The sequence below is a fragment of the Microchirus variegatus genome, assembly GCF_963457635.1.
Source record: "Microchirus variegatus genome assembly, chromosome: 4".
Lineage (NCBI taxonomy): Eukaryota > Metazoa > Chordata > Actinopteri > Pleuronectiformes > Soleidae > Microchirus > Microchirus variegatus.
The window spans coordinates 32,041,409-32,069,067 of NC_139805.1; the positions used below are offsets into that span (position 1 = coordinate 32,041,409).

Below are 27,659 nucleotides of genomic sequence, written 5' to 3' on the forward strand. Positions count from 1 at the left end.
TTCACCGTAATGCATAGAGTGACCACGATTTTGGCTTCTTGCGATCATAAAAACATTAAAATCGTAGAAAAACGATTAATGCGCCACGCGGCGTGTATGTAAATTCCCATGCTAGAAAAAGACCCTGAACGCACCAGTGTTACTGCGGCTGAAAGTGACGTGTGTGGATCAACAACACGAGGAGAGAACGTGGAAACACGACAGAAAGGCAGCCTTTGGTTGAGAAGAAATGTAGGACAACATCTACATCTTTCTGCAGTGCTTTCAAACGCGTGCTCCTCATATCACCGATCCACACACGCCACTCGCTAACCGCAGGCACGTAAAGCCCAATTTATACCCCTGCGTAAAGTGCTCTGCGTAGGCTACGCAGAGTCCTCTGCGTCGACGCAGAACCTGTTGTAGAGTCTCTGCGTCGTCTCCGGCTGCACAGAATATTTTTTAAGTGTCCGTCACTCCGTCAAGGGACAACGGAGACGGCAAGAGCTGCGATTGGTCCTCAGGACAGGCCGAGCTAAGCTGCTCTGTGCCGGCTCACAGTGAGCACCGAACGTCCACAGAGGGCGGAGCTGATCCCCGCCAATAACGCCGCTGCCGAACTATAAATACGTCATATCTTAACACACACAACACATGTTTAGACTCTAAATGGCCAATATTTTCGCCTCAAATTATCTTAAAACTGCATTCCGGGACTCAGAATAGTGACAAACGGCCACTGTTTCAACAACAACAGTCTTTCTCCCTCGGACGCCATTGCTCACTGTAGCCAAAAGCACAACAACCTTGCGCAGCAACCCCTACTGATCGGGCCGGAAATTGCAGCGCCTATCCGTAACCACGACGCAGAAGTATAAAGGCTCGAGTGGTCTACGTGGTGACGCAGACGGATAACGCATTGCGCAGTCGGAGAAGTATAATGTGGCCTTAACTGGTGCGTTCAAGGTGTCCCTCCAGCATAGGAATTTACATACACGATCAACAACAAAGGGCTTGTGAAGCTTGTGGGGAGCTATGGTGGAGCTGTGAAGTACTCAGCCTGGCAGGGTGCCAACATTCACGGTGAAATGCTCGCTGTCGTCATTCCAAGGGAGGTGTAAACATGTGTTTTATCGCCTATACTTACACAAAGTGGAACCACTAAAACATGACTGAGTCTTGTTTTTTCACATTTTGGGGACTGGTATGGCCCACTGAGTCCCAAATATAAGTACTAAAAGATTAAAAAGTTGATTTTGCACAATAGGGGACCTTTAAATGGTACATGACCCTCTTGTCCTGACATACCAATCACAAAAACAACATTCATTTATTTATACACTGACAGTCACAAGATTTCTTTTTAATCTTGTTTCATGTTACAGCAGCATGAGTAGAGCGTTTTGGTTTACTGAAGCTTTTCTTGTTTCAGCAGAACTATGCAGGATTTGTATCATGATTTAACAGCTTCTGATGGTTTAATGCAGGGGTGTCAAACATATGGCCCGCGGGCCGGATCCGGTCCGCCAGTGGCTCCGGAACGTTAGATGGGCACACACCCCCTATACATTGTATACATTTGATGCACTTTTTCTTATAAATGCCATACATGTTATGTATGTGAGGTTTTTGTTATATGTACAGATTTGATGCACTTTTGTAGGCTAAAAGATGCCATGTTTCAGGGACAAATGTAAATGTTTTGTTAATTGTTATACACTGTGCTCAGGTATAACTGAAATAAATGTTGAACCGAGTGATAGTATTTTTTTCTTAAAAATTATTTGGCTGTTCATGATATATTTTGTAAAAGAATAATTCATTTAATACATAGAATTTTACAATTCTTCTTCTTTGCAGTAATTAACACAAAGAAAAAAGTGGACTTATCACTTCAATGTCATTTTGCGATGAGTTTACTGGTCCAGCCCCCTTGAGGTCGGACCAAAATGAGTTTGACACCCCTGGTTTAATGGCTGGTTTGTGGGGAGACTGGGAGCTCTCTCCACTCCCCCTAGTGTCTATTAGAGGGAAACCAGCCTTGCAAGATCAGCTCTGCCAACCTGGAGTCCTCAGAATCAGGAGGTCTCGGGAAGTCTTGGGTAAACATCGGACTGGCAAGATGTCAAGAATTGGACATGACTCCACAGCTTTTGTTCGCTGGCTCCTTTGAAAATAAATGCACATAGCCATGAGAGGCGAATGGAGGGAGGAGCAGCAGTGGTGGATTTTTACAATAGTGAGGACATAGTGGTAGAGAAAAAGGCGAGAAAAAAAACAGACTTCGTCTTTACTTGCACTGGCCTCCATTCATCCGAACCACATAAACAAAGCTTTATCCCTAACCTTAACCAGTTAATGCTGAACCCTAACCTTAGCCCAACCACAATTCAAATCTTAGCCCTAAACGTAACCAGTTCCTCTGAAATTATGTACTCCCTCATTAGTTTCAGGTTTCCTGACAAGGTCTGTGTTGAACACACAATCATGTTCACACCAGACACAGACTTGCTAAAAACATTGTGTTCATGATCACGGTCATGAAGTCCTTGTGTATTTGGTTACAGGGCAGGGTTAGGGTTAGGATTAGACAGATCTGATATGTGTGCTTAGGAGACACATCCAGAATTACATTTTAATGCCAGGTGTGAACATTTGCATTTATTCGGCATGCGATCGAAGCACTGACTGCACTTGTTAATACCAGGTCTGAACGGGGCCTAAGAAAAACAGAATGCAACGAGCCTTCACCTGCTTAGTTTAACATCATATGACCTTGACAGATATTGGAAGTTAGGACACAGACATTGGTGTTTTGCTTGTGCAGAAACATGTCAGTGTGTGACCTCATCAAAGTGCATTGCCGCTCCATTGTATGTATGGCAGAACAGTGGGGACTTTGAAGCAGACTATATTTAGGTTGTCCTTGTTGCCGAGTGAGACAAGGACGGCAGAGAGGACAGGACAAAAATGTTCTCGAGAAATGTTGGATTAAAGAATAAGACAAAGACACACATTACATCATATTGAGGCTACATTCAGCAAAGCACTGCAGTGGGAGAAAGCATGTGACATCAGAGCAAAACAACCTTTATTGTTGGCTTGCTCATGGTTATGTCATGCACTTCACATTTACAGAAGTAGGGCAGGAGGATAACACCCCTCAACACATCTATCCACACGTACAAGCATCCACACACACACTTTAGAGGTGATACACATCCTTACAGTGACAAGAATGGAACAATTCAGTTTCTTCCCTTGGGGTACCAGAGTAGAATGGTACGGTACAGTCTGGCTCCACTCACGTCAGTCAGTTGATTGGGGGACAGAAAAACATCCCTCTCTTGCTTGTAAATATCCCAAAGAAGTCGAGGCAAACTGGATGTTACTGTTGAAATGTAAGCCTGACCCAAGGCTTTATCATTCCAAACCGTGCCAAACTGAACTGTACTATGATGCAAACGCAGCAAAAATTGCTATTGAAAGGATGGCTGAGTCACTTCATCCAGGCTGTGGGCTTTTACACCAAGGTGACAGAAAAACATGAGAAGAGCGAGGAGGCAACATTACACACCAGCTCTGCAGTGATTTGTGAGGTTTCAAGTCTTTTGTATGAACATCCCATCATGTCCTCAGTGACTGAATGAGGATTGTAGATGCTCTTGTCGCTGCAAAGAGAGGAGAGGAGAGCAGAGAAACCAGGGTTGTGTGACTGTATTTTGTGGGGTCTCTGTCGCTTTAAGCTGACTGGTTGTTGCTGCAGAGTGTGTGGGTGCTGCAGTGGAGATGGAGAGAGGGAGAGAGAACGAGAGAGGATGAGGCAGCATTGATAACAGAGATGTTAGAGAGGAAGAAGTAGCACAGCGGACAATCAGGTCTCACGACTGCACACTGAGGCGTGAGGAAAATCAGTAAGGTGCAGAGGAGAGGAGAGAGGAATGAAGAAGAGTGAGAGGTGAGAACATTAGGGAGTGTGTGAGGAGTACAGGTGGAGGGGTGGCAGAGCGAGCGGAGAGGGGGCTGTTTATTCGGAGCGTGGCACCGGTGGCAGAGTGGCTGCGCTGGGATGGCCGAGTGGGGAACTTGGGGGGTTGGCGCTGGAGCAGTCCTCAGCGGGACAGGGCCAGCCGGGGCCAGGAGAAGAGAGCCAGCGAGGGCTACGCTCACAGGACTGTGCCTGCTGGATGGTGCCACCATGCTGCACCCATGGCACAGATAGCACCGCTTGTCCCAGGGCGGGGGGATGCAACGGGGGAAGCAGGGGTTGGGGTCAGGCCCAGGAGGGTTGAAGGCATCAGGGTGAGCAGGACATTCCTCGGGCAGGTTTCGCTGCATCTTGGGGAGGTCAGAGGTGATTCGGAAGGGGAGGTAAGCAGCGCCTGCTTCGGCCAGGTCTCGCGGCGGCTGGGACGGCTCCTGAAGAGGCTGCCCAAGTCTCGCTCCTGGAGTGACGGGCTGCGGATCCTCAGACGATCGTCTTCTAATGGATCTCTGCTCCCCACCGCAGGTACGGAGAGGAGATTGGAATGGTGAAAACTAGAATTAGATGTTCTACAAGTTACCCTGATTATTCTGGCAGGACAGCTCTGATGATGAGTAGACAGGTTGAGCCCTGTTGGCCACAAATGGTGACTGTGGGCCAAAATATTTGGGTATTATGTGCATCTGTCTGGACTGAATTGCCCTTGTTTCTCTTTGTTCCCTGGTGTCTATTGGCTGATCTAGTGTCCAGCTCTCTTTTGTGTAAGACCACATGGTGACTGTGTGTAAGACTGTCAACATCAGAACACACCAGTTAAAGGGTCAGATAAAAGCAGCAGGATATACTGTTTATTCTAGCTTCAGGACAGAGTCAAAGACAGTAAACCACACATTTTCAATCTCCTGGAAAACCCTCATGATAAGTGGGTTATCATATTGACTTCCATATTTGTAGCAGGAATTTGAGATAAGAGTGAGACTGTTGGAGGCTACATGGCATCGATTTTTCCAATGTTTTCCCCCAAAGGGAATGACTCATGTAGTTTCTTTTTTTTAATTCAGTTTTTTAAAATGTATCTTAAATATAGCAGCACAGAACAAAACAGCTGTGTGCTGCCAAATTATTGATCCAGTTACAGCAAAAGGACTGACAACTGAATAAGAATCGGTGTTTACTGCAGCTCTTTTGTGCTGGTGTCCTGTGTTAGCCTGATAAGACTCACACCAAACATGACTCAGGGTATCAGCTCATCAGTAACTCACTGCTGCACCTGAGTGACGTCATGCTGCTGCCTCTCTGAAGCTTCGGAAGCAGCATCAGCAGCACAGGTTACCGCAGACAGACTGTGTGTATTTTTAGATGGGTTCCCTGTGAAGGAAACTCGGTTAATCCTTTAAGAAAGAAGTGGCCCAAACCACAGGCTCAGTTCTTGTTTCTGTTGCATCTTTCGTTGTAATTATCCTCCGCCAATGATGTGCGTCATAATTCTGGATGACTCAAACTGTTTGAAAATTCTTCTCAAATGCTGAGAATTTTTTCTGAATTTTGTCCAAATCTAGTCTGATCAGTGTCTCAGATGTGGCTGCAGACAACTCTTCTTATTCACTCAAATACATGTTTCTTTCACAGGATGCTTCTTATATTATATTAATATATAATATTATGGCTGGACAAATAGTGTTTCAATATGTTTGTGTGGGAAGAGTAGAGGAATGATGGAGCCCAAATTAAAGAAGCAGTCCATTTAGTTTGTACATAACAATCAATGAACATAATGAGGGTAGGATAAGAAAAGTGGTACTTGGTATGGATCTCTCATAGGAGGAAGCTTAAATTGACACAAAGGGTAGCAGTGTGATTGAATATGATTAAATGTAGAAGAAAATTTTAGGTAAAATATAGAGTAAATGTTATAAAATAATTACTATATATAATGTACAATTCAAAAAGTGTAAAGGTGCGAAAACAGTATTTCTGATTTATTTTTGGTAATGTTGAATACAGGGGGCGACGTTAGCTTAGTGGTAGAGCAATATGCCTTTCAACTGGAGGTTTGTGGGTTTGATTCCCAGCTCTGGTAGTCTATTTGTCCTTGAGCAAGCCACCTAACCCTACATCGTGCCTGACGGCTGTGACAGCTGCATGTGAGTGGGTATGTGTGATACAAAAATGTGCTACACTTAGATGTGCTGTGTGAAAGAGAGTAAATGGCAACACTGTCATTGAGACTAGAAAAGCGATATATAAATACAGACCATTTACCACACAAGACTTGATAGAAAAGACTGAGAAACTAACCTTAGTGATGTCATCAGCATAATCTCAGATTCAAATTAGAGGATATATCCGTATAAATAAAGGCCTGTGTGACAAACAGGAAGGGGGTTGGGGGGTTTGCCTGAAGCAAACAGTGATTGTGTTGACTGCCTAATGGAACATTTTTACTTTTATATATTGGGAACAAAAGTCTGAATATCTCTCTGGATTTTTTTTATAACCGTCTAAATCTCTGGATTAATGAACTCAAAGCCTTTTTACTGGAAGTCTTCTGGAGCTTCTTGCCCCAGGTTGTGGTCTTCATGTGCTGATGGAGTTGGCTCAGTTGTTATGGAGATGGTCCAGACCTTGAGTTAGTTTTGTTTCATCACTTTTTCCATATTTGCTATGTTGTGACATCAATATCAAAAGGTTTTTTTAATTGCAGACAAATCACCTCATCCTTGGATACATAGACAGATATGTGGGCAGATAAAGGCTACATTTGGATGGCAAACAACAAATGAAACAATCTTATTATACAGAGAACCACATCCAGCACTGCTGTCTTCATTATCTTAAAATTCGGAGATGTTAATGTTACTGAGCCGCAGGTAGAGCATCCATCTAAATTTGTTTATGTAAATCGCAAACACACATAATTCACCAGCTGCACCAGTTTTGGTTAGTTTGTTTAGTTAATTCACGTATCACCTGCAGCTGCACAGATGGAGAGAACAAGATGATGTGGTGATGATGATGATAAACACTGTCAGTATCAAATCTGAAGTTACTGTTCACACAAACACACACAGATGACGAGGGAGATTTGAGTTCATTGAGTTCAAATGAGGGAGATACAAATATGAGAGGAACTGTGTGTGTGTGTGTGTGTGTGTGTGTTACTCAGTCACAGACCATGGCTAACTGCTCTAAATGAGCTATGATGGGATCAGACTGTTTAAACCCCATCAAAGACCCTAAAGCTGCTCTTAATTCCCTCATAAGACCTGTGGAGCACCCTTTAGGTTCATTAGTGTAGTGTTATAGTGGAACTATGCAGTATTTGTATCCTAATTTAACAGCTTTGGAGTCATTGTGATGGTTAAATGGCTTGTTGTGGGGAGATTGGGGGCTGTCTACACTCCCCTGACAGTTAGTGGAAAACCAGCCTTGCAAGATTATGGCCACTGGCCCGCAGTCATCAGAATCAGGAGGTCTCACGAGAAACACATATTGCTGTGCGGCAACACACCCTAGCCAAGTACCGCTATAAGATCGAGGCAGCTATAGCTTTATTTTAAACGTTCATCTTGGCAGAGAAGGTGAAAAAGAAGCAGAAGAATAAACGGAGGACCGGCTCTTTTTGAATGGCTCGTGTTTGTTGACTCTGTTGAAAACAAATTCACATGGAGAGGAGAGGAGAGCATCAACTGTGAGTTTTTACGACAGTGGGGATAAAGCGGTAGACGATGGATAGATATTTGCAGTGGTGTACTCCGAAACTGTAGGGGAAGACTTGCAAAGTTCTGCTTTAATATCATCACCCCTACATTATACCTGACTAACTTCTTTTTTAACCCCCTCCTTTCTCACACAGACGTGGCCTGACTTACGTCTCTTACCCTCCCCTGTCTGTCCCACACCCACTGTCTCACAAAGAAAGAAAACAACCACCCACATCCCCTATCTGCAACTCCTGTCTCTTTTTTCTTACACAAACACACACACAGCACTTAGTCTAGTATTGATGGCACAAAACAACATCTCAGGTTACAGTGACTAAAGCATCTTCAGACAAGAGAACAAAACAGTGAATTTAGGTAGTGAAATGGGGACCATATTAGAAACCAAGACACTGTCCTCTTTTGAGTACACAGCCGTCATCATTGAATACACTGTAATCGAAGCTCCCTCTTTCCTGTCTTCTTTCACTTGCAGCGGGTTCTATCGACCCAAGTGCAGCAGTGGAAGTTAACACAGCCACTACTTATGGATTGTTACATGCTGTATTTCTAAGCTCCCTCGTGTCTTTCCTCTGCACTGGTGAAGATTGCTAGTGCCATCTATCTCTCCGCATCATCGTCCCACTCTGTCTGGAGGCAGTGTCAGCTGGAAAGCAGCCTGACTGGAATGATGGGATGTGAGACAAAGGTGAAGTCTATGCGAGAGTCTTGTGCTGTGGAAAAGCAGCACACCACAACCCCGTCTACTGTAGCGACAACACACGCACAGGTTTGCATAGCTATTATTTTTAGGACTCTTCATTAACCAAACCCTTATTCATAACCAGTTAATGCTTAACGCCAACTCTAACCTAACCACAATTCAAATATCAGCCCTAAACTTAACCAGTTCCTCAGAAATTAGCTTCTGGCAAATTAGGACCAGGTTTTGGTCTCCATGAGGACTACTGGCCCTGACAAGGTCAGTGTTTATGCCAGAAAAGGTCCTAAAGAGGTAACAAATACAAGTACATACACACACAGAGAACAACAGACACTAATGAGTGTCTGTGGCTCAACTTTATTGCAGTCATCTCTCAGTGTCCTCTTCCGGGACATTTATATAAATGATAATACTTTAATTTAAGGAGGAAATGTCTCACTGATATTACAGGAGCAGCAGAGAAAACAGCAGAGGAATATAATTCACAAAACATAGCATTTGGAGTTTAAAGTTTGGAGTTGCCATATATATAGGGCCAATTCCAATTCCTATCTTAACCCTCAATCTTAACCCTCAAGCTCAACCCTTAATCTTAACTGGCCCTCAAAACCAAGTGTTGAGGGTTATTTTGTCACTTAGAAATGGGACACCCCTTAAATGCAGATACTTCTTCAGACTGTAGGGGGCAGAATAACGAGAAAGCTGCGTCCAGTCTGTCAACTCCAAAAAAGAAGAAGAAGAACACATTTACGCCAGGATTATTTATTACGATCCGTTTGTCAGTCAAGTTATTAGGTTGTCAAGTTTGTTTGGTTAGTTAAGTTTGTATGATACTCATACAAATACCACAACCACGGACATATTCAGCTGACAGTTACCACACACCACGGCTTATTGAAAAGTAAACCATAGCAAACGATCACTTGTCCACACCGGCCAGCAAAAGATCGTAAAATAAAAATAAATGTTACGCAACAATGACTTCAGTAATCCAAAATATGGGCCTAAACTAAAATAATACAATTGTTTTCATCATTTTTATATCGCTATTAACAAAGAAAATACTTAATTTGTAGCATACTCGTTTCGCTGCTTTCGGCGCCATCTTTGTTATGTGAAAACCCGCAATGCATTCTGGGTAGCCCTTGCTCCCAAGGGTGGTCTCGGAAAATCTCAATATTGAGGGCGATATAGCCCTTAAACTTGCCCTTCAACTTAATTTTTCTGAGAATCGGGACAGCACTTGCACTAGAGGGAGCGCATTTTTGAGATTGAGGGTTAAGATTGAGGGTTAAGCAAGGAAATTGAATTCACCCATAGAATCATATCTGGAGGGTTGTTTTAAATAGTAGATTAGATGATATCTTACAGAAAAGCTCATCTTCAAATCTCATGTCCAACTGCTTTTTAACGCAAATGTCTAAACAGCCAATGACAGCAAATCAATATATTTAGGCAAGTAGACATGGTCAAGGCGACTGAAGGCTGAAGTTTCAACCAAGCATCAAAATGGTTTCGAATGTGGCTGTTGGTGCCGGTATTTCAGAAAACTGCTGATCAGCTCTGATTTTCATTCACAACCATTGCTGAGGTTTACAGAGAATGGCTCACACAGAAAAAAATATGCAGTCAGCATCAGTTGCCTGGGTGAAAATGCTTTGTTGGTGTTTGAGGAGAATGTCCAGACTGATTTGAAATGAGGTAAAGGAAACAGTAACTTAAATAACTACTTAGAAGATTATATTAAAGTGGAAATTGGTCACTTTGTCGCCTTTAACTCTATGGAAAACACAAGCTGTGTACTTTCCACAGAAGAGGAAAAGGGAAGCGGTCCGAGTTCAAACCTGCTAGCCAGAGGGGATTTTTATCTGAAACCACCATTGTTTGGTGTCTGTTTTGCAGGCTTCTGTCTTTTTCAATTCTCGCCATTCGAAAAAAGCCGGTGCGATGTTGACTCGCGTGTGGCCCCTCGCTCGGTCACACAGTCGTTTCCTCCGACAGCAGTTTTCTCTGCTTCTTTTTTGCTGGTTCTGCCATGATGAACATTAAAATTATGCTATAGCTGTCTTGATCTTAGCTGGCTAGGCTGTGTGTGTGCTGTGAAGCGATTAGGGTTTCTTGCACAAGACCTCCTAATTCTGAGGACTCTGGTTTGGTGGCTTTTATCTTGGCTTAAATGCAGTAATTGGAAATTTCCCCACTAATTAAGTGACTAATAAGGGATTTTAAAATCTTAAAGGGATCTTAACAAAAAAAAAAAAAAAAAAAGGCTTGTCTTCCACTAACAGACAGTAGAGGGAGTGAAAACAGCCCCACAACAAGCCATTTAACCATCACAATAACTATGAAGGTGTTGAATTAGGGCAAAAATCCTGCATAGATCCACTTTAGACCTTGCAGCAGCAGGTGTCACCCCTGACACTAGTGGAAGTCCTATGTACATAATAAATTGGCTGGTAGAAGCAGGATGAAAGGACTGTAGTTACAAAAAAAACTTGCGTAGAATCCAAATCTGGACTTTTAAAACATGTTGTGTTACAATAAGTGGACCTGAACGCACATTCTCTTAAACACAAAGCAGAGGGGAATCAGCCATGCTTTCTTTGAATTAACCAACTTCCCTGTTTGAAGGTCTGTGTAATGATGGACTTTCCATAGAAGAGCAAAAGGGAAGCAGTTCGAGTTCAAACCTGCCATCCAGAGGGATTTTTTTTATCTGAAACCACCATCAGAAAACAGAAAATTTTTTCATTATGTTGACCCTTTTGACTTTCTCTTTCCTACTGTCCTCCTTCATGAGGTAGTTCCTCCCTTTACTGTCAAGACAGACAGGTTCTTACTCCCCATGATGTTGGAAACATTTGCTTTATCCTGCTCCGTGATCACATCATTTCTGCAGATTTGTTAGCTGCACGTTCGTGCTGCCAAACTCCTCTTCTGCATCACCACCAAAGGTTTTTGATTGGATTCAAAGCTGACAACTTGGGGGAGTCCACAGAAATGCTGTACATCGATCTCAAGCTAATGAAACCAGTTATAGATATATAGGTGCATTAATATGCTGGAAGCAGCCATGAGAAGATTCAGACACAGTCAGCAGCAATACTGCAATAATCGATTGGCTGACTTGTCACTTTTGTCATGTCTCCACTAGGGATGTAACGATGCATCGTAACACAATTAATAACCGGTACAAATGCATGACGATTCGCACTGGTTGACAGAAAAAATGAATCGCGTTTGCGAGAGAAGTAGGATATGTTCTTTTTCTTTTAAGAAATAGGTTACGTTATCTTAAAAAAAGTCACTGGTTGGTGACTTACGTCACTACGTAGGTACGGGGCACAGAACGAGGGAAGACATGGCAACGGTAGGCAACAACTTTGATTGGGCGGGAAATTGCAGTGCCTATCCATCACCACAACGGAGAAGTATGGAGGCTCGAGGGGTCTCCGTGGTTACGCAGTCGGAGAAGTATAATGTGGTCTGTGAGAGTGTTTCTAAAGGAACGAGATATTTTTCATGTATTTTGTTGTTTAAGATGTAAGTTGCACTTTTTATAAGAGGACACAAACTGTTTTACAGAGTTTCTGTAAAGACAGCACCTCTGAGACTGTTTTCCCACGAATAAAAGATAATTTTATTTGGTCATAATTTCTGTTGCTCATTTTGATAAAAAAAAAAAAAGTTGAGTTGAGTGTATCGTTACATACCTAGTCTCTACAGAGTGGAATGGTTCGGTTCCAAAATAACTGGCTCCAGCTGTTCCACTTTTTGTTACCCTTCCCATGGGGTACCTGAATAATGGTAAGGTATGGGTGGAGCTAGACTCACGGTAGTCAGCTGATTGGGCAACAGAAACATGTCACTCCTTTACAACTGGTGTTTCTTCAACGCCCGCACTCTATTCGCATACATGATTGCTTGATGTCTTGTTGAGACAAACAGCCAAAAACCGAATAGAAAAACACGACCTGCTGGATGTCCTCCATTTTTGTCCATTGTGTTGTTGTAGTGTTGGCCTGCCTACCAAGTAAACATACTGTGCTCAGTCGAAACACAAGCCCGACCGAGGGCCTTAGCGTTCTGTACTGTACCAAATCACCATGTTTTAAAATCCCAACTAATATGTCTCAGTCAAAGTGGCTGAGAACAGCTGATGTGACAGTAACTGATGATCCTGACGTCTACAATGTGTGCCTGACCCCATACACTGCCTTCATGTGGCAGCAGATTGGATAATTGCACGAATAAGCAGGTTCACAATGAATTGCTAAGTGGGTGTAACCTTCTCGGTCATTCGATCACAGCTGCAGTTTCCCCAACCACTAATTAGCACTCACATCCAACACTGCGTCACAAGAGTGTGTGTGTGTTGCATTAGGCCTGCACACACACACACACACACACACACACACACACACACACACACACACACACACACACACACACACACACACACGTTTCTTAACAATGTTACAAAGTGCTTATCAGTCAAATCAAACCAAATCAAATATTTCGAGTAGGGCAACAATTATTTGATTAATCAATTACTAAATAACTACTTTGATAATCAGTTATTTAATTTCAATTAACACAAGCTTTCTGATTTTTAAATTTCTTGTGTGGGTTTGTGGACAAAACAACATTTGAGAACATCATCATTTCTATTCAATCAACATTTTTCAACAATATTTTTTCAACAATTTATAGACCAAACAAACACTTGATTCATTGAGAAAATAAACAACATATTCATTGATGAAAATATCGTTGTTGTAGTTACTACATAGTAATAATAGTTGCAGCTCTATCCCGATGTGCATGGTGCTATGTATGGGATAATCTCAGAACCAGAGATGTGCAGCCATCTGCCTCTGCTGGTTGGGATGAAACAAAAAATGGGGGACAGATGAGAGGTGAGGTGAACAAATACACAAGAACAAAATAAGAATGATTAATGGAAATCTTAATCTAAATATGCACCATCAATTATTACCAAAAGCTTTGATGAAGAGTAGGGTTTTAAGATGCTCCATCAACTGATCTCAGTGGTCGTGCACAAACAAATCTATTTGAAAGTTTAGGTGATTTAGATAGGAGCAAAGCCATTTGATGAATTTGAAGGTGAGTGAAATTCAGATATTGAAATGTTTTGAAATATAGCAGAAAGGGAACTTGTTGTGTAACCAAGGATTTGCTCGTTCCAATCCCCGCCAGGTCAAGGACTGGGGTGCCCCCGAGCAAGGTGCCCAATCCCCATTACTCAACCCCAGCCACAGTGGGGCCATATCCAGTGTACACCTTGTGCTGGTCCCAACCCCAAATAGATGGGAGATTTGCGTCAGGAAGGGCATCTGACGTAGAAATGCGCACATGGCTGCGGTTACGCACATATCCTCTGAGAAATCCATAAACAAAAATACTTTATGTTAATCAGGAAATCACGCAATCAATCATTTCCAGAGCATGTTCAACTACGCGTTCACAGATGACGCACATTCATTTCTTATTGGTATATATGAATAAATTAAATATACATATCCAGAGGAGAAATGTATGTTTGTACTGGTATGGGCTTACCTTGGTCTGCAGTTTGTGGTTCAAGGAGGGGTAGTACCTATGTTCCCCGGTTAAGACCGGAGGAACGGGGAACCCCGATTTACCTTAACGGGTCCAGCTCTAACCTGGTCTACTCTCGGCGAAGCGCAGGCGGCGCAGTGCACAAACGTCACCAAAACCTCACAGGCAGGTTTCCACAGTTCCAGGCACATTTAAATGCAATAAATAATCACAACAATCACTATTTAATGTAACTATCTGAATCAGCTATAGATATATCATCATATATATCGATTGTCCCGTCGCCTCTGACGTCAGATCAAAGGCTGTTGGCACGCGTAATGGAAACTCAGCCTGACTGAATGAACACAGATGAAACCAGGGACGGACTGGGACTAAAAAGCCGTTGTGATGATCCGCTTTATTTATTTATTTACTTATTGACAAAAAAGTCACTCATCCAATGAAATTAGACCTATGTGTCATCTTGAGAGAAACAGCAGAGCGCCCCCTGGCAGCTGTCAGTGAGCTGCAGGTGAGTCAGGAGGAGAGCGCAGCACCTTCTTTTTTTTTTTAAGGCAACATCCATAGTCCATAGTTTTCTTTGTTTGATACGTCAGGTAATGATGGAGCTGTCCATCATACTGACGCAGGATTAAAATAATAATAATTATATAAAAGGATGTCATGTCCCTCGATCTCAGTTATCTGCTCATCGCAGAACATCAGCTGTACTTTCTGTTCAGTGGCTTCAAATTTCATTCTGCGCTTCCGTTGAGTCTGCTCTTTCTCTATGTTGACAACCCTTGACTAGCGCAAAATCCTCATTTAAATAGGGCGGTCTTAACCACTTCTGCGCCTGTAGTCAATTGCGGTCGCAATCTTAGTAGTTCACCCGCAAAATGTAATCCAGTAACAGGCGCAGTCTTTAAACTCGCGCACGCAATTTAGCGCTCTCTATTTGGAATCTTGGTAAATCAGGCCCTATGTCTTTTATACATCTGTCTGTGTTTGAGAGACAGAAACTGTTTGTTATCAGTGTGAGAAAAATCTGGATCCTCGTTGAACCATGACTTGCTGACAGTGGCGTATCGTACTGTAGGTTTGGAACAGGAAAAGTGTCCACTCCTCAGTGGAACCGTTTGACAGTTGCCAACGCCCAACACAAACGATTTCTGTTTTGAGAAAAACACCCGCACATACGTGATACTAAGAAACGCGATGCACATGAGGAGTCTTGGTGTGTAACACCGACTGTAAACACAACTTTTTTGTTTGTTTACAAGGAGAAATCAACAAGACGTACTTGGAGTTCAACATTCAACATCTGCACCACTTATAGTGGTCAATGTCTTCTCAACAAACCAAGTCAATGAGTAAAAAGACAAGTATTTATTGCAGATATGGACTCTCTTGGATGGAGTGAGTGTAATAAAGATAGACAGGAAAGGAGTTCCTCTCTTCCCTTCCCTTGTTTTCTCTCTTTTTTGCTGTGACCTCTGACCTGCCACGAGCAGTTTCCCTGAACTGAACTCCTCTTTTTCCTTGACACGTCCCTGCGTCACAGCTCTTCCCTTACACTCTCTGTCCAAACATGTCTCTGTCATCCTCTTCTCTCCAGGCAGTGACCTCTAAACTGTCCTGAAAAGAATGTCCTTTGGTAGACATGTCCCTGTCCTTACTCTCCTAGTCCCAGCATCCCCTAATTAAGATTAAAGAAGTTTATTGTTAAATGCCAGTCAGTGCCAGACTGTAATAAGGCATATTATTTTACAATTTAAATATACATTGGGTATTTATTAGGTTAGGTCAAATTTCATTGCATAGCTTTTAAAGGTCCAGTCAAATGAAAATATACATGTGGTTATTACAACAATTTCACTCGTGCTGTTGCAGCCGACGAATCAGCGTCTTTGTCACCAGGGGGATATTCATCTTTTGCATACAAATTTTTCTCAGTATATTGCTTGAAAAAATCCAGTCGTTCAGCAGTTTGGGGGGAATAAATGTTTTAAGTCTCCACCCATTGGTCCCATACAGTGGTCATCAAAAAGTGTGTTGCCATGGTTACAGCGCTTATGCTGATGCATGTGTCCCCCTCTCTTTTCATGACATAAACAGAAACCCAGTCTGACCGCAGCTACAGAGAGGTGCAGCAGACTGCTGCGTGTTTCCTGTTCACACATTTTCACCAGAAAACAATCTGAATGAAAACAAATGTCTAAACGGTGTCATGAGTTGACTTCGATTCCCCCGTATAGCTGCAGTCCTCTCTTTGTCCATTTAATCGGAAAAAAATAACAGAAAAAAAAAAAATATATGGACTAGCACAGTAAATAACTTAGAAGAGAGACTCTGTGTCTCAGTTGCTTCTGGCAACAACAAAGTCAAAAAAAAGATGAGGCAGTCACATGTGGAACAGAAATAAAAAAAAACAGTGGACAGTTGGGGGAAGTTTTGGGGAAAGTACCATAATTAAAAACAAAAAAAAGAAAGCAGCGAGATAAGTGTAAGTTGACCTTTAGTAAGTGCTCCTGCTACTGTTGGCCTTTAATAAATAAATGTGCCATCCATGAATACACTACATCATGTCTTGCTTTGCATGATTTTTGGTTGTGTGTTATATAAATAGTCCAACTTGTTTATGTGATAAGGACTTCCTGTCACCTAAAGCCCAAAATTAGACCACACAGAGGCGTCATTTGGAGACTGGATTGTTTTTCCTTATTATGGCAACATGCGGGTTAATCAATCTGTCATGTTTTTAACACATTTTCCACAACACTTAATCAATCAATCAATCAATCAATCTTTATTTATATAGCCCACAGTTTACAAAACATAGTTTGTCTCACGGGACTTCACAGGGTTGGTAACATCCTCTGTCCTTAGACCTTCGACCAGGGTAAGGAAAAACTACCAGGGAAAAAAAAAACCCTTGTAAAAGGGAAAAAGGGTAGAAACCTTAGGGAGAACCACAGGTGAGGGATCCACTCCCTGGACGGACAGACGTGCAGTAGATGTTACCCAAAACATACAATACACAATGACAAGAATAAAAAGTGAAAAAAAAATGAAAAAAGTCTTTAAATGCCAGGATCATCTGGATCACTGGGTTTATCACAGCCTGTAGTGAAGACTGTTGTGGTCAGAGACTTGAGGATGACGGAGTCTTCTTTCCTGTCCTGACCTCATGTCGTTCACTGGTGTCAGCAGAACTGTAAGAGATTAAAATCAGTTAGAGATGTGCTATATGTAGATTTATGTGCTACATCTCATGGGGGTACATCAGGTAAGTGGTGAGGGATGAAAAATCAAGGACGGGGTAGAGAAAGTGCGGCTCGTGCAAAGTCTGTGTGCTCATTCTAAGTGCATGATGGGAAATTCCCCCAGCAGTCTAAGCCTATGGCAGCATAAGATAGACTATTCTAATCAGGACTACCTGATCTAGCTTCGACTATAGGCTATGTTAAAAAGGTAGGTTTTCAGTCTCACCTTAAAGGCAGAGACCGAGTCAGACTGTCTGACTGAAAGCGGAAGTTGGTTCCACAGGAGAGGAGCCTGGTAGCTAAATGTTCTACCACCGATTCTACTTCTAGTTATTTTAGGAATAACCAGTAGACCTGAGTTCAAGGAGCGCAGCGGTCTATTCGGCTGATATAAAGTGATTAAGTCACAAATGTAAGAAGGTGCCTGATTGTTCAGGGCCTTGTATGTAAGTAAAAGTATTTTAAAATCGATTCTACTTTTCACTGGGAGCCAGTGAAGAGAAGCCAGGACAGGAGTTATATGGTCACGTCGTCTGGTTCGAGTCAGTATCCGTGCTGCTGCGTTCTGGACCAGTTGAAGGCTTCTCAGGGACTTACTAGGACATCCAGACAGTAAGGAGTTACAGTAATCCAGCCTAGAGGTTATAAAGGCGTGGATAAGTTTCTCAGAGTCTTGTCTTGATATAATATTTCTAATTGTCTTGATGTTGCGAAGGTGGAAGAAGGCTGTTCTACATATATGCTTAATATGTTCATCCAGCGATAAATCCTGGTCAAACAGGACTCCTAGGTTCCTTACTGTAGTGCAAGGGACTGGAGTGTTACTGCCTAGGTTTAGAGCTCCAAGTGCTGCTCTTATATCTTTTGGCCCAAGGACCATGACCTCAGTTTTTTCTGTGTTAAGCATCAGAAAATTACGAGTCATCCACGTCTGTATGTCTATGAGACAATCCTGGAGTTTAATAGATGGGTGTTAAACAGTACAGTCTTGTATCTTAAGTGTGAAAAGTCTGTCATTAGCCATTAGATGGAGCTATTTCCCTGTGTAAAGGTTGTGTTGTGTGGCTATTTTCATAACACACTCTGTAACAGGAGTGAACTATCAGCTCAGTGTCTTTAAATTAGGTTTGTCTTTCACTGATTGGTTCTGTCCAACTGTTCAGTATGGAAACCTCTTTGAACCACCAGGGAAAAAAAGAATGCTTAACCAAGTCATACATTCTTAGAAATAATTGTTCCAAAAGTGTCCTTCTACAAGGTTCTACCTGGAACCATTTGCTTCTGAAAAACCCTTTCCCAAAGAAAGGGTTTTTCAAGGGTTCTTGGTAACACTAATGGTTCCAGTAAGAACCATTTTGATCCAGAGAACCCTTTAAAACCCCTTTCCTGAATAAAGGGTTTTAAAAGGGTTCTTGGTGGAACCCTCCAAAAGGGTTCCAGGTAGAACCTTTATAAAACGGTTCGACCTGTGGAGCCAAAAAGGGTTCGCCCATGAAGACGAGCCGAAGAACCTTATATGGTTATACTTAGCACTTTTATTTCTAAGAGGGTTACTTAGTATCTCATAATAATGACTTACTATCTCATAACTATGACTTATAATCTCATAATGATGACTTGACATCTCATAATTATAAAATACTTTCTCATAATCATGACTTATTTTATTGTAAGTTGGACTAACTCTCTCATAGATACTTTAATCCGAATTAAGAATTAATTATTATCATATATATTATTATTACGAGATACTTTCAGCCCTTATTTTGAAATAGTATCATAATTATGATGAAGCATTTCATAATGATGGGATGCTAACCCATAATTATGACTTGGTTATTTGCTTCTTTTTCTTATAAGTGGCAGAACACGGGCTTCCATAGCCTTGGCTTGCACTCTTTTTTTTTTTAATTAGTGTGTGTTTGTGTGTTGTGTGTACATCAGACTGCAGCTACACCTGTCACTTGGAGTGTCAGCGTCAGGTTCAGCTGGACTGCAACCAGAGGGACAGACAGCCGGAAAAACCTCCATCTGCAACGAGCAGCAGCTCCTCCTCCTCCTCCTCCTCTTCCTCCACTGCTCGCCTTAAGGTGAGAATTTAAAAGTTAATAGTCAACATGACATGACTAGAAATAAAATTTAAAAAGGGTTGTTGAGGTGGAGGCATGACTACTTCCTGTTGAATCAATTTACAGAATGTTCAGGGGTGTTCTTAGTTGTCGTTTTTTATGAAATATATATATTTTATGTATATATATAAGTTATTCTGAGAAAAATAAATATAATACACATTTGTTAAAGTAGTTTTTTAATATTTTTCCCCCCTCATACACAATAGTCCCTTAGCCAATCATATATAATATATAATATATAGCCACTGACTTTGGCCCTTTTCTACTGCTCATTTTTAGTGTTAGTATAATGAACTAATTCCACAACTTTAATTAGCGCCAGGCTTTTAGCCAGCAGGGCGTCCTGGGGGCCCTGTACTGAAAATAATGAGAAATTAGACGCCCTACTTTTAGGAAGGACGTCCAAAAGACGCCCTATTTTTTCCTCCCGTTTCCCCCGGTAACCACCAAAACGATGTTGTGATGACGCGTGGGTATAGAGAGGCGCGTGCTGGCCGCAAAAGATCAGTTTGGAACACCAATAAAACGATTCCAACAAGGCGCGAGGACACGGTGGAATAGCACCTATTGAATGCTGGAAAATCGAAAGTTACGTATGTAACTACGGTTCTATGAATCCTGGATGACCGCCAGAGGCGGTGCTTTAGCACTGGATATCTCCATCTCGCGCATGCGCAGGTCGAGTGTTTATACCAACAAAGTCACCCATGACCCCTGATGACGCCGGCTAGCCTATATCTTCCGGTGACATCAGAGGATCTGTTCCTGCAGAATCTTCTCGCGAAACCACGCGTATTCTGAGTGACGGAACGCTCTGGCGGTCATCCAGGATTCATAGAACCGTAGTTACATACGTAACTTTCGTTCTATTTCATCCTTACTGACCGCCAGAGGCGGTGCTTTAGCACTGGATGACCATGACAACAAAGTCACGAGGAATGCCAGTACGTACCTCAGTGAGAGGGAGCAGTAGAGGCGGGCAGCAGGGCCACACCCAGTGGGTGGGGGGTGGCCACATTCACCCGATAGAACCTGGAGAAGGTAGTTGGTGATGCCCACGATGCCGCATCACAGATGTCCCCCAGGGGCACACCGCGCAGTGCCGCCCATGATGTAGCAATGGCCCTAGTAGAGTGGCACCTCACCCCGGATGGTAGGGGGCGACCACTGTTTTTATACGCCTGGTTGATGACATCCACAATCCAGTGCGAGAGCCGCTGTTTGGAAAGGGCACAGCCTTCCTTAGGGCCTCCGTAACAGAGGAACAGCTGTTCTGAACGTCTAATGCTTGTGGTCAGCTCTATATAGACTCTCAGGGCCCGGACGGGACACAGAAGTCCTGACCTTTCCTCCCCTGCTGGGGAAATAAACTGTGCCAGGTGAATAGGTCGATTAAGGTTTGACGCTGACAGAACCTTAGGGAGAAAAGCCGTATTCGGCCACAGAGTGACCCCTGAGCCATCTGAGTTCCACCTCAGACACGAGTCACTCACGGAGAGAGCATGTAGCTCCCCGACACGCTTTGCTGAAGTGATGGCGAGGAGAAAGGCAGTCTTTGTAGACACCCACTTCAACTCCGCCTGCGCCAGGGGCTCAAAGGGGGGCAGGCACAGGGAATCCAGCACCAGGGGCAGGTCCCAGGCTGGAATTCTCGGTGTCCTTGGGGGTTTTAACCTTAAGGCTCCCTTTAGAAAAAGAGACACAAGTCTGTGGCACCCCACGGTGTTGCCATCAACTCGAGTGTGTTGAGAAGAAATGGCCGCCACATATACCCTCAGGGTAGCGGGGGACCGTCCGCTGTCCAGGAGTGACTGTAGGAACTCGAGAATTTTTGTAATTGTACAGTGCACAGGGTCTTCACCCCTGTCTGAACACCAGGCAGAGAACAGTTTCCACCTATTCTCATACTGTATTCGGGTAGAAGGCGCCCTCGCATTCAGTATGGTATGTTGAACAGTGTCTGGACACTCTGTCAGCAGCGGGTCGGGCCCTGCAGCGGCCACACCCAGAGCTGGAGGCGATGCGGTTCGGGATGCCAGACCTGGCCCCCTAGTTGAGACAGGAGATCCAACCTGTCGGGGAGACGCCACGGTGAGCCCTGGCAGAGCCTGTGTAGCAGAGGGAACCATGCCCTCCCTGGCCAGAAGGGGGCCACCAGTAGCAGCCTGTGGCCCTGCTGTAGGACCCTCTGCAGTATTTGAAGAATCAGAGGCATCGGTGGAAAGGCGTAGAGTAGGCTCTCTGGCCAATCGTGGGCGATAGCATCCTGGCCCAGAGGGCTGGTTTCCTCCATCAGTGAGAACCAGAGGGGGCAGTGGGTTGACTCTTCCGTGGCAAAGAGATCCACCTCTGCCCTGCCGAATACATCCCAGATATTGAGCACCACCTCTGGGTGAAGCCGCCACTCCCCTGGTGGAGGCTTGCAGCGTGATAGGGAGTCTGCGACCCAGTTCCGTTCCCCGGGCAAATACATCGCCCTTATGCTGGCTAGGCGGGGGGCCGCCCACAACAGGAGGTCCCGGGACACCTGCAGCAACCGTGCGGACCTGGTTCCCCCCTGGTGGTTTATGTGAGAGACGGTTGAGATGTTGTCTGACCGCACCAGCACATTCCTCCCTCTTAGGAATGGAAGAAAAAACTGTAGCGCCATGTGTACTGCCCGTAGCTCCAGGACATTTATATGGTCCAAGCAGTCCTGTGCGTTCCACAGGCCTCGAGCTGTCCGGTTCTGCCACACAGCACCCCACCCTGTGAGGGATGCATCTGTTGTGACAGTCTCTCGACGGGATGCAATAGAGCCCATGGGCATGCCCTGGAGGAGAAATGACCTCTCCCTCCATGGGGCCAGAGCAAGGAGGAAGCGCTGTGACACCTTGAGTTTCTTGTGCCGGTGTCGCTCGGCGTCTAAGTGGAAACTGTTCAGCCACCTCTGAAGGGGGCGTATTGATAGCAACCCTAAGGGAACCACAGTGGCAGCAGCTGTCAGCATGCCTAAGAGGCACATATACTGGACGTATCGCAAGCAGCGGCCCCTCTGAAAGAGGAGAAGGAGGCGGAGGATGTCTTCTACACGCCGAGGTGATGGGTAGGCCCTCATGGCAACAGCATCCAGGGTCACCCCCAGAAAGAGCATTCTCTGTGAGGGAACCAGGCAGCTCTTTGTAAAGTTCACTCTGAGCCCGAGCTGGGCCACATGTGAGAGTAGAACCTCCGTGTCTCGGGTCACCTGAGACCGGGATGACGCGCAGACCAGCCAGTCGTCCAGATATGGCAGGACCTTCATGCCCTGCGCCTGCAGGGGTGAGAGGGCTGCTGCCACACACCTGGTGAACACACGTGGTGAAAGGGAGAGGCCGAATGGGAGAACCCTGAACTGATAATGGCAACCCTGAAAAGCAAACCGCAGGAATTGCCTGTGGTGTGGTGGGGACATGGAAGTATGCATCCTTCAGGTCTATTAAAGTAAACCATTCCCCCCTGGCAACAGTACGCAGAACCTCTGCAGTACTGAGCATGTGGAACTTCAGGGCCTTCAGGAACCTGTTGAGTCCCCTCAGATCGAGGATAGGGCGGAGTCCGCCGTCTTTCTTTTCCACTAGGAAGTAGATCGAGTAGAAACCCCCGGATGGTAGGGGATCTACTGGCTCGATGGCACCCTTGTCCAGGAGGGTGGACAACTCCTGGTTGAGGGCATCGGCTTTTGCCAGGTCGCGTATGATGGTCATCCTGACCTGGCCATAGTTTGGGGGCCGGCGTCGGAACTGAAGTCTGTACCCGTGGGTTAAGGTGGAAATCACCCAGGGGTCCGTGGTGGAAGCAGCCCAGTAGCTGAGCTGCTGCTGGGAGAAACAGCCGACAACCGGCCCCGGACTCTCAGCGCCTGGTCCCCCGGCCTCTAGGGGCCCTGGGGGGACGACGGGCAGCGTCGAAGTTCTGAGGACGTCTTGGGGGCAATCTGTCGGGGGCTCGAAAGGCCTCAGGGCCTTGTCGAGCCGGCTGTTGAACCGACTGCCGAGACCTAAGGTAGCCACTGGGGAGAGTCGGTGGCTGAGAGTGCCGCCTGGGGGGAGCTGGAGAGACCCTAGGCCTGCTTGGGGGAGGCATACTTCTGTGAAGCCCCGAGAGCTGCTGTCGAGTCTGCCTGGCCTGGACCGTACGTTCAAGCGCCTCTACAGCAGCTGACCCAAAAATCTCACCGGGTTCCACTGGGATGCTGCGGAGGGTTCTCCGGCACGCCTCAGTGAGAGGTGACTGTGCCAGCCATACCTGGCGGCGAGCCTGAACGAGTGTAGACATCAGGCGCCCGAGTTCTCTGGACATCAGGGCAAATGCCTGTAGAGATGCATCACTGAAGCTGTGGATGGAAGAGTCCAGTGTGGCCCCCTGGAGGGATGTTGAGAGAGCAAGCATCAGGTGGGACAGGGAATTGTTAATGCGTCCCATGCGTGCTGCTGCGTCATAGGCCCTGGAGAGCAGGTCATCTGTAGCCCGACACTGGGGGCGCGGACACCTGGCGTCCTGTCTTAGAGCCTCATCGGGTGAGACAATGAGAGCCGCTATAGCTGGCTCAACCGCAGGCATGCGGGCCAGGCCGAACTTGGCTGCATCCTGCATGGCTGCTAGCGCCCGGCCATCTGATGTTGCGTGGGAGAGTGCTCTGGTATCTCTCCAGCATGCATGCAACTCCCTCAGGTACTCATCTGACGGGGGCACAGTTAAGGCGATAGGGGCTGGTTCACGCCTGAAAAAGGCGCTGGCGGGAGCCGATTGAGCCTGCGGAATGTCCACCTGCAGGCGGGCAAGGGCCATGCGAATGATGGCCCCCATAGAGTCATCCCCTGACCCAGCACCGCGACTGCGGGCTGAGGAGCAGGAGCTCCCCCCAGAGGCGTGAGAGGCAGCACCCCGGGGAACCGGGTCTGCCCCATAGTCCGTGAACTCAGTGGCTGAAGCTGCCACAGAGAGCACATCCTCATCTGGTTCGAGCATTGGGGTAGGGGAAGCGGAAACGCCCACGTCCACTACACTGGTCCCAGACTGGATGGCTAGGAAGAGGGTTTTCATCTGGTCTAACTCCTCCGTCAACTGGTCCACCTTGGAGGCCAGTCTAGACTCCTTGACCCTCCTTCCGGAGGAGGCGCCCACAGCCTCTGCAGCCCGACGCTTAGGCCGGTTAGGCTGTGCTGGAGGCGGTCGCTGGGCTGGGGTCAACTGGTCCGATCCCGGAACATGACCCAGCAGGTGTTCGACCTCAGCTAGTCTGGCAACCCGCACTGCCCGGGGCATGAAGCTGCAGTTCATGCACGAATCCTCCGAAAGCCCCTCCCTCAGGTGTTCGAGGCCAAGGCACGGAGGACACCTATCGTGACCATCCTCTGGCTGCAGAGAGGCCATACAGGTCGTGCAGGAGTGGTCACCAAGCATGGTGACAGTCGCCCCTGTAGAGTGGGAAAACAACAGATGCTGGGAGAGGGGGCGAACACACCACCTTCACCAACAGGTGTCGCACCGCCGAATACAGTTAGTGGGTTCTTCACACTAACTATGAGGGCATCAGCATCCACCTATGCTGGGAGCGGGAGCGAGAGCACTGCCTTCACCGGCAAAGATCAGCTTGCTGCGCCGGAATACAGACGGTTGAGCAAATATGCTAGCCTCTAGCGCCCGTAGTTAAGCGCAAGTGTCGGGATAGGGAGCGCGTGCGCTGTATTCACCCACACTGGAAAATAAAACGAGAGCGATAAACGCTGTACGACTACTCACTTCGGACAGTAGAGGTACTGATGTCGGGAGAGGAAGCGAGTACACTGACTTCACCGACGTATAGAACTACAACAAAAGACGGGTACAACTAGCTGTACCGATTAGTAGACGCCGGTCGAGCAAATAATGCAAACCTCTAGCGCCGTAATTAGGCACAAGTGTCGGGATAAAGAGCACGCGCGCTGTTGTCACCGACACCGTAAAATAAAACGAAAGCGATAAACGCTGTACAATTACTCACGGACAGTAGAAGTACTGATGTTGGGAGGGGGGAGCGAGTACACTGGCTTCTCCAACATAGAAAAACTACAACAAAAGGCGGGTACCACCGACTGTGTACCGATTACAAATTACACAGACGCTAGGTCGAGCAGACAATGCTAACCGCTAGCGCCCGTAACAATACAAAGAAAAATGTCGGGAGCGGGAGCGAGTACAACGCCTTCACCGATTTATTTAACAAAGTAAGATATACTCTCAAAGGCGAAAGACGCCTGGTATACTCAGCCAGTTGTAGCGTTGGCTGATCCAAACTTCTGTTTCGGAGTGTCCACGGCGAACCGCGACGAAACTCCGTCTCCGCTCGTCGCAGCCCTTGGAGGGCGAGCAGCTCGCAGCTCCGACAAATTGTCACAGGGCTACCGGCGACAAAGCGGCGATGAACGCTTTAATTCAGCTAGGATTTACTGACATGCGTATACCTGCATAGCGAGAAGATGAAAAGGAACAGATCCTCTGATGTCACCGGAAGATATAGGCTAGCCGGCGTCATCAGGGGTCATGGGTGACTTTGTTGGTATAAACACTCGACCTGCGCATGCGCGAGATGGAGATATCCAGTGCTAAAGCACCGCCTCTGGCGGTCAGTAAGGATGAAATAGAACTCTTTGCGCAAAAGCGAAACTTGGCTGCAGCGCAGATTATGAACTCCCCGAGACAGAACTCTCTTCTCTCTCTCTCTTTGAGCAGTTAACTAAAGAGATCAGCTCACCTGATGCATCTGTTATTCCCTTAATTACAGAGCTAAAGCGTCTTCTACAAAAAAGAATGAGACCACGGAGTGAAAACAATAAAAAGTGCGCTCTTGAGAATCTGTCAACGCGTTTTACTAAGATCTACTCGGATCCCCTGTATTTCATTGCGACTGTATTCGATCCTTGTCATTAACATGTATGTGTCATATATGGACGTGGGGATATAACTGCGCATAGAGATATTGGCTATTCTGCGTCAGTCAGCAGGGGCGGTGCGCAGAAAAAAAAAGGCCCGCAACAGATGAGAGGCACCCTCTATAATTGCAATGCCTTGACTTTAGTGAGGCAAGTATTAACAGTCCCAGCCACAACAACAAAATTAAATAAAAAAATAAAAATGTTACAAAATTGGCATAATAATTAATTTCGGTTTTTAGTTTTTTATCTTTCATTTTGAGTTACTTGCCCTTACTTAATGAATCCTTCCAAAAGCCTCAGAATGCCCCATTTTTACCTCACATTTTCAAATTTCCCGCATTTGTTTTACCGGGTTACCGGAGGGCAAGAGGGGGACACCCTCTAAAAAAATCCTAGCTAAAGGCCTGATAAGCTGTAACAGGAGGTAAGAAATCAGGTTTTCCCGGTAACAGCTTGGCAATAAATACAGCTCACATTCATTCATACTTAAACTACTCAGTTACAGTAATGAGAGTAAAAGTAGTGTGTTACTCTTCATCTCTCCTTTCCTCTCTGTATGTTTAATGGAACATATAGTGATGAGCTGTAAGTCAGATAAAAACACAACTACAGATGATGTATCTTGGAGCTTTGTGACGAAGGCCTGCCTCTTCCCACACGTGTCTGTTCGATAGAGTGCGTTTATGCTGCAGATAAGAGGAGAGATGACAGTTCATCTCCTGCAGTCTCCTCTTTCCCCTCTTTGTCTGTTTCACAGTTCTTGCTGTGAGCATGTGTCAGTGTCGTGGAGGTCGTGCTCGCACTGCTGCAGCCTCAGCATACATGCGGCAGGCTGACCGTGCATCATCGATTTGACGCCAGCAGTAGTGCTGCTCAGTATGCATGCATGTGTGTTTCTTTGTGTGTAGCATACAACACTCACACGCATGCAGCTGTTCTTCTTAGGACTCTGCTGCAGTCATTTGGACAGCCTAACCATAACCTATACTAACCAGCTCACCTAACCTTAACCTATACACAATTTAAAGATTAGACTGACATGGTCACTATTTATGTCAGAAAATGTTCTAAAGAGGAAGCACATGGAAGTGCACACACACACACACACACACACACACACACACACACACACACACACACACACACACACACACACACACACACCCACACACACACACACACACACACACACACACACACACACACACACACACACACACACACACACACACAATCCCATGGTGACATGGACATGGTTACACTGATGGAAGCAAAGAGCAAAGAGCAGGTAATCAGTCTTCTGGACAGAAACACACTCGATGAAAGGGCAACACACAACAACACTTTCTCTGCAGTCTGCTGCTCTCTTGAA

At 45.5% G+C, this 27,659-nt stretch overlaps 1 protein-coding gene across 1 annotated transcript in view; it reads left to right on the top strand.

Annotated features, from left to right (window-relative positions):
* The window catches only part of rassf5 (Ras association domain family member 5), a gene marked incomplete at both ends in the record, with an annotated part of 59,656 nt that overhangs the window by 8,192 nt on the left and 23,805 nt on the right, over positions 1 to 27,659 (top strand). The window contains one exon of the mRNA XM_083888303.1: positions 19,165 to 19,310. Coding sequence (XP_083744429.1) covers positions 19,165 to 19,310 — 146 coding nt within the window. The remainder of the gene's footprint in view (positions 1 to 19,164; positions 19,311 to 27,659) is intronic.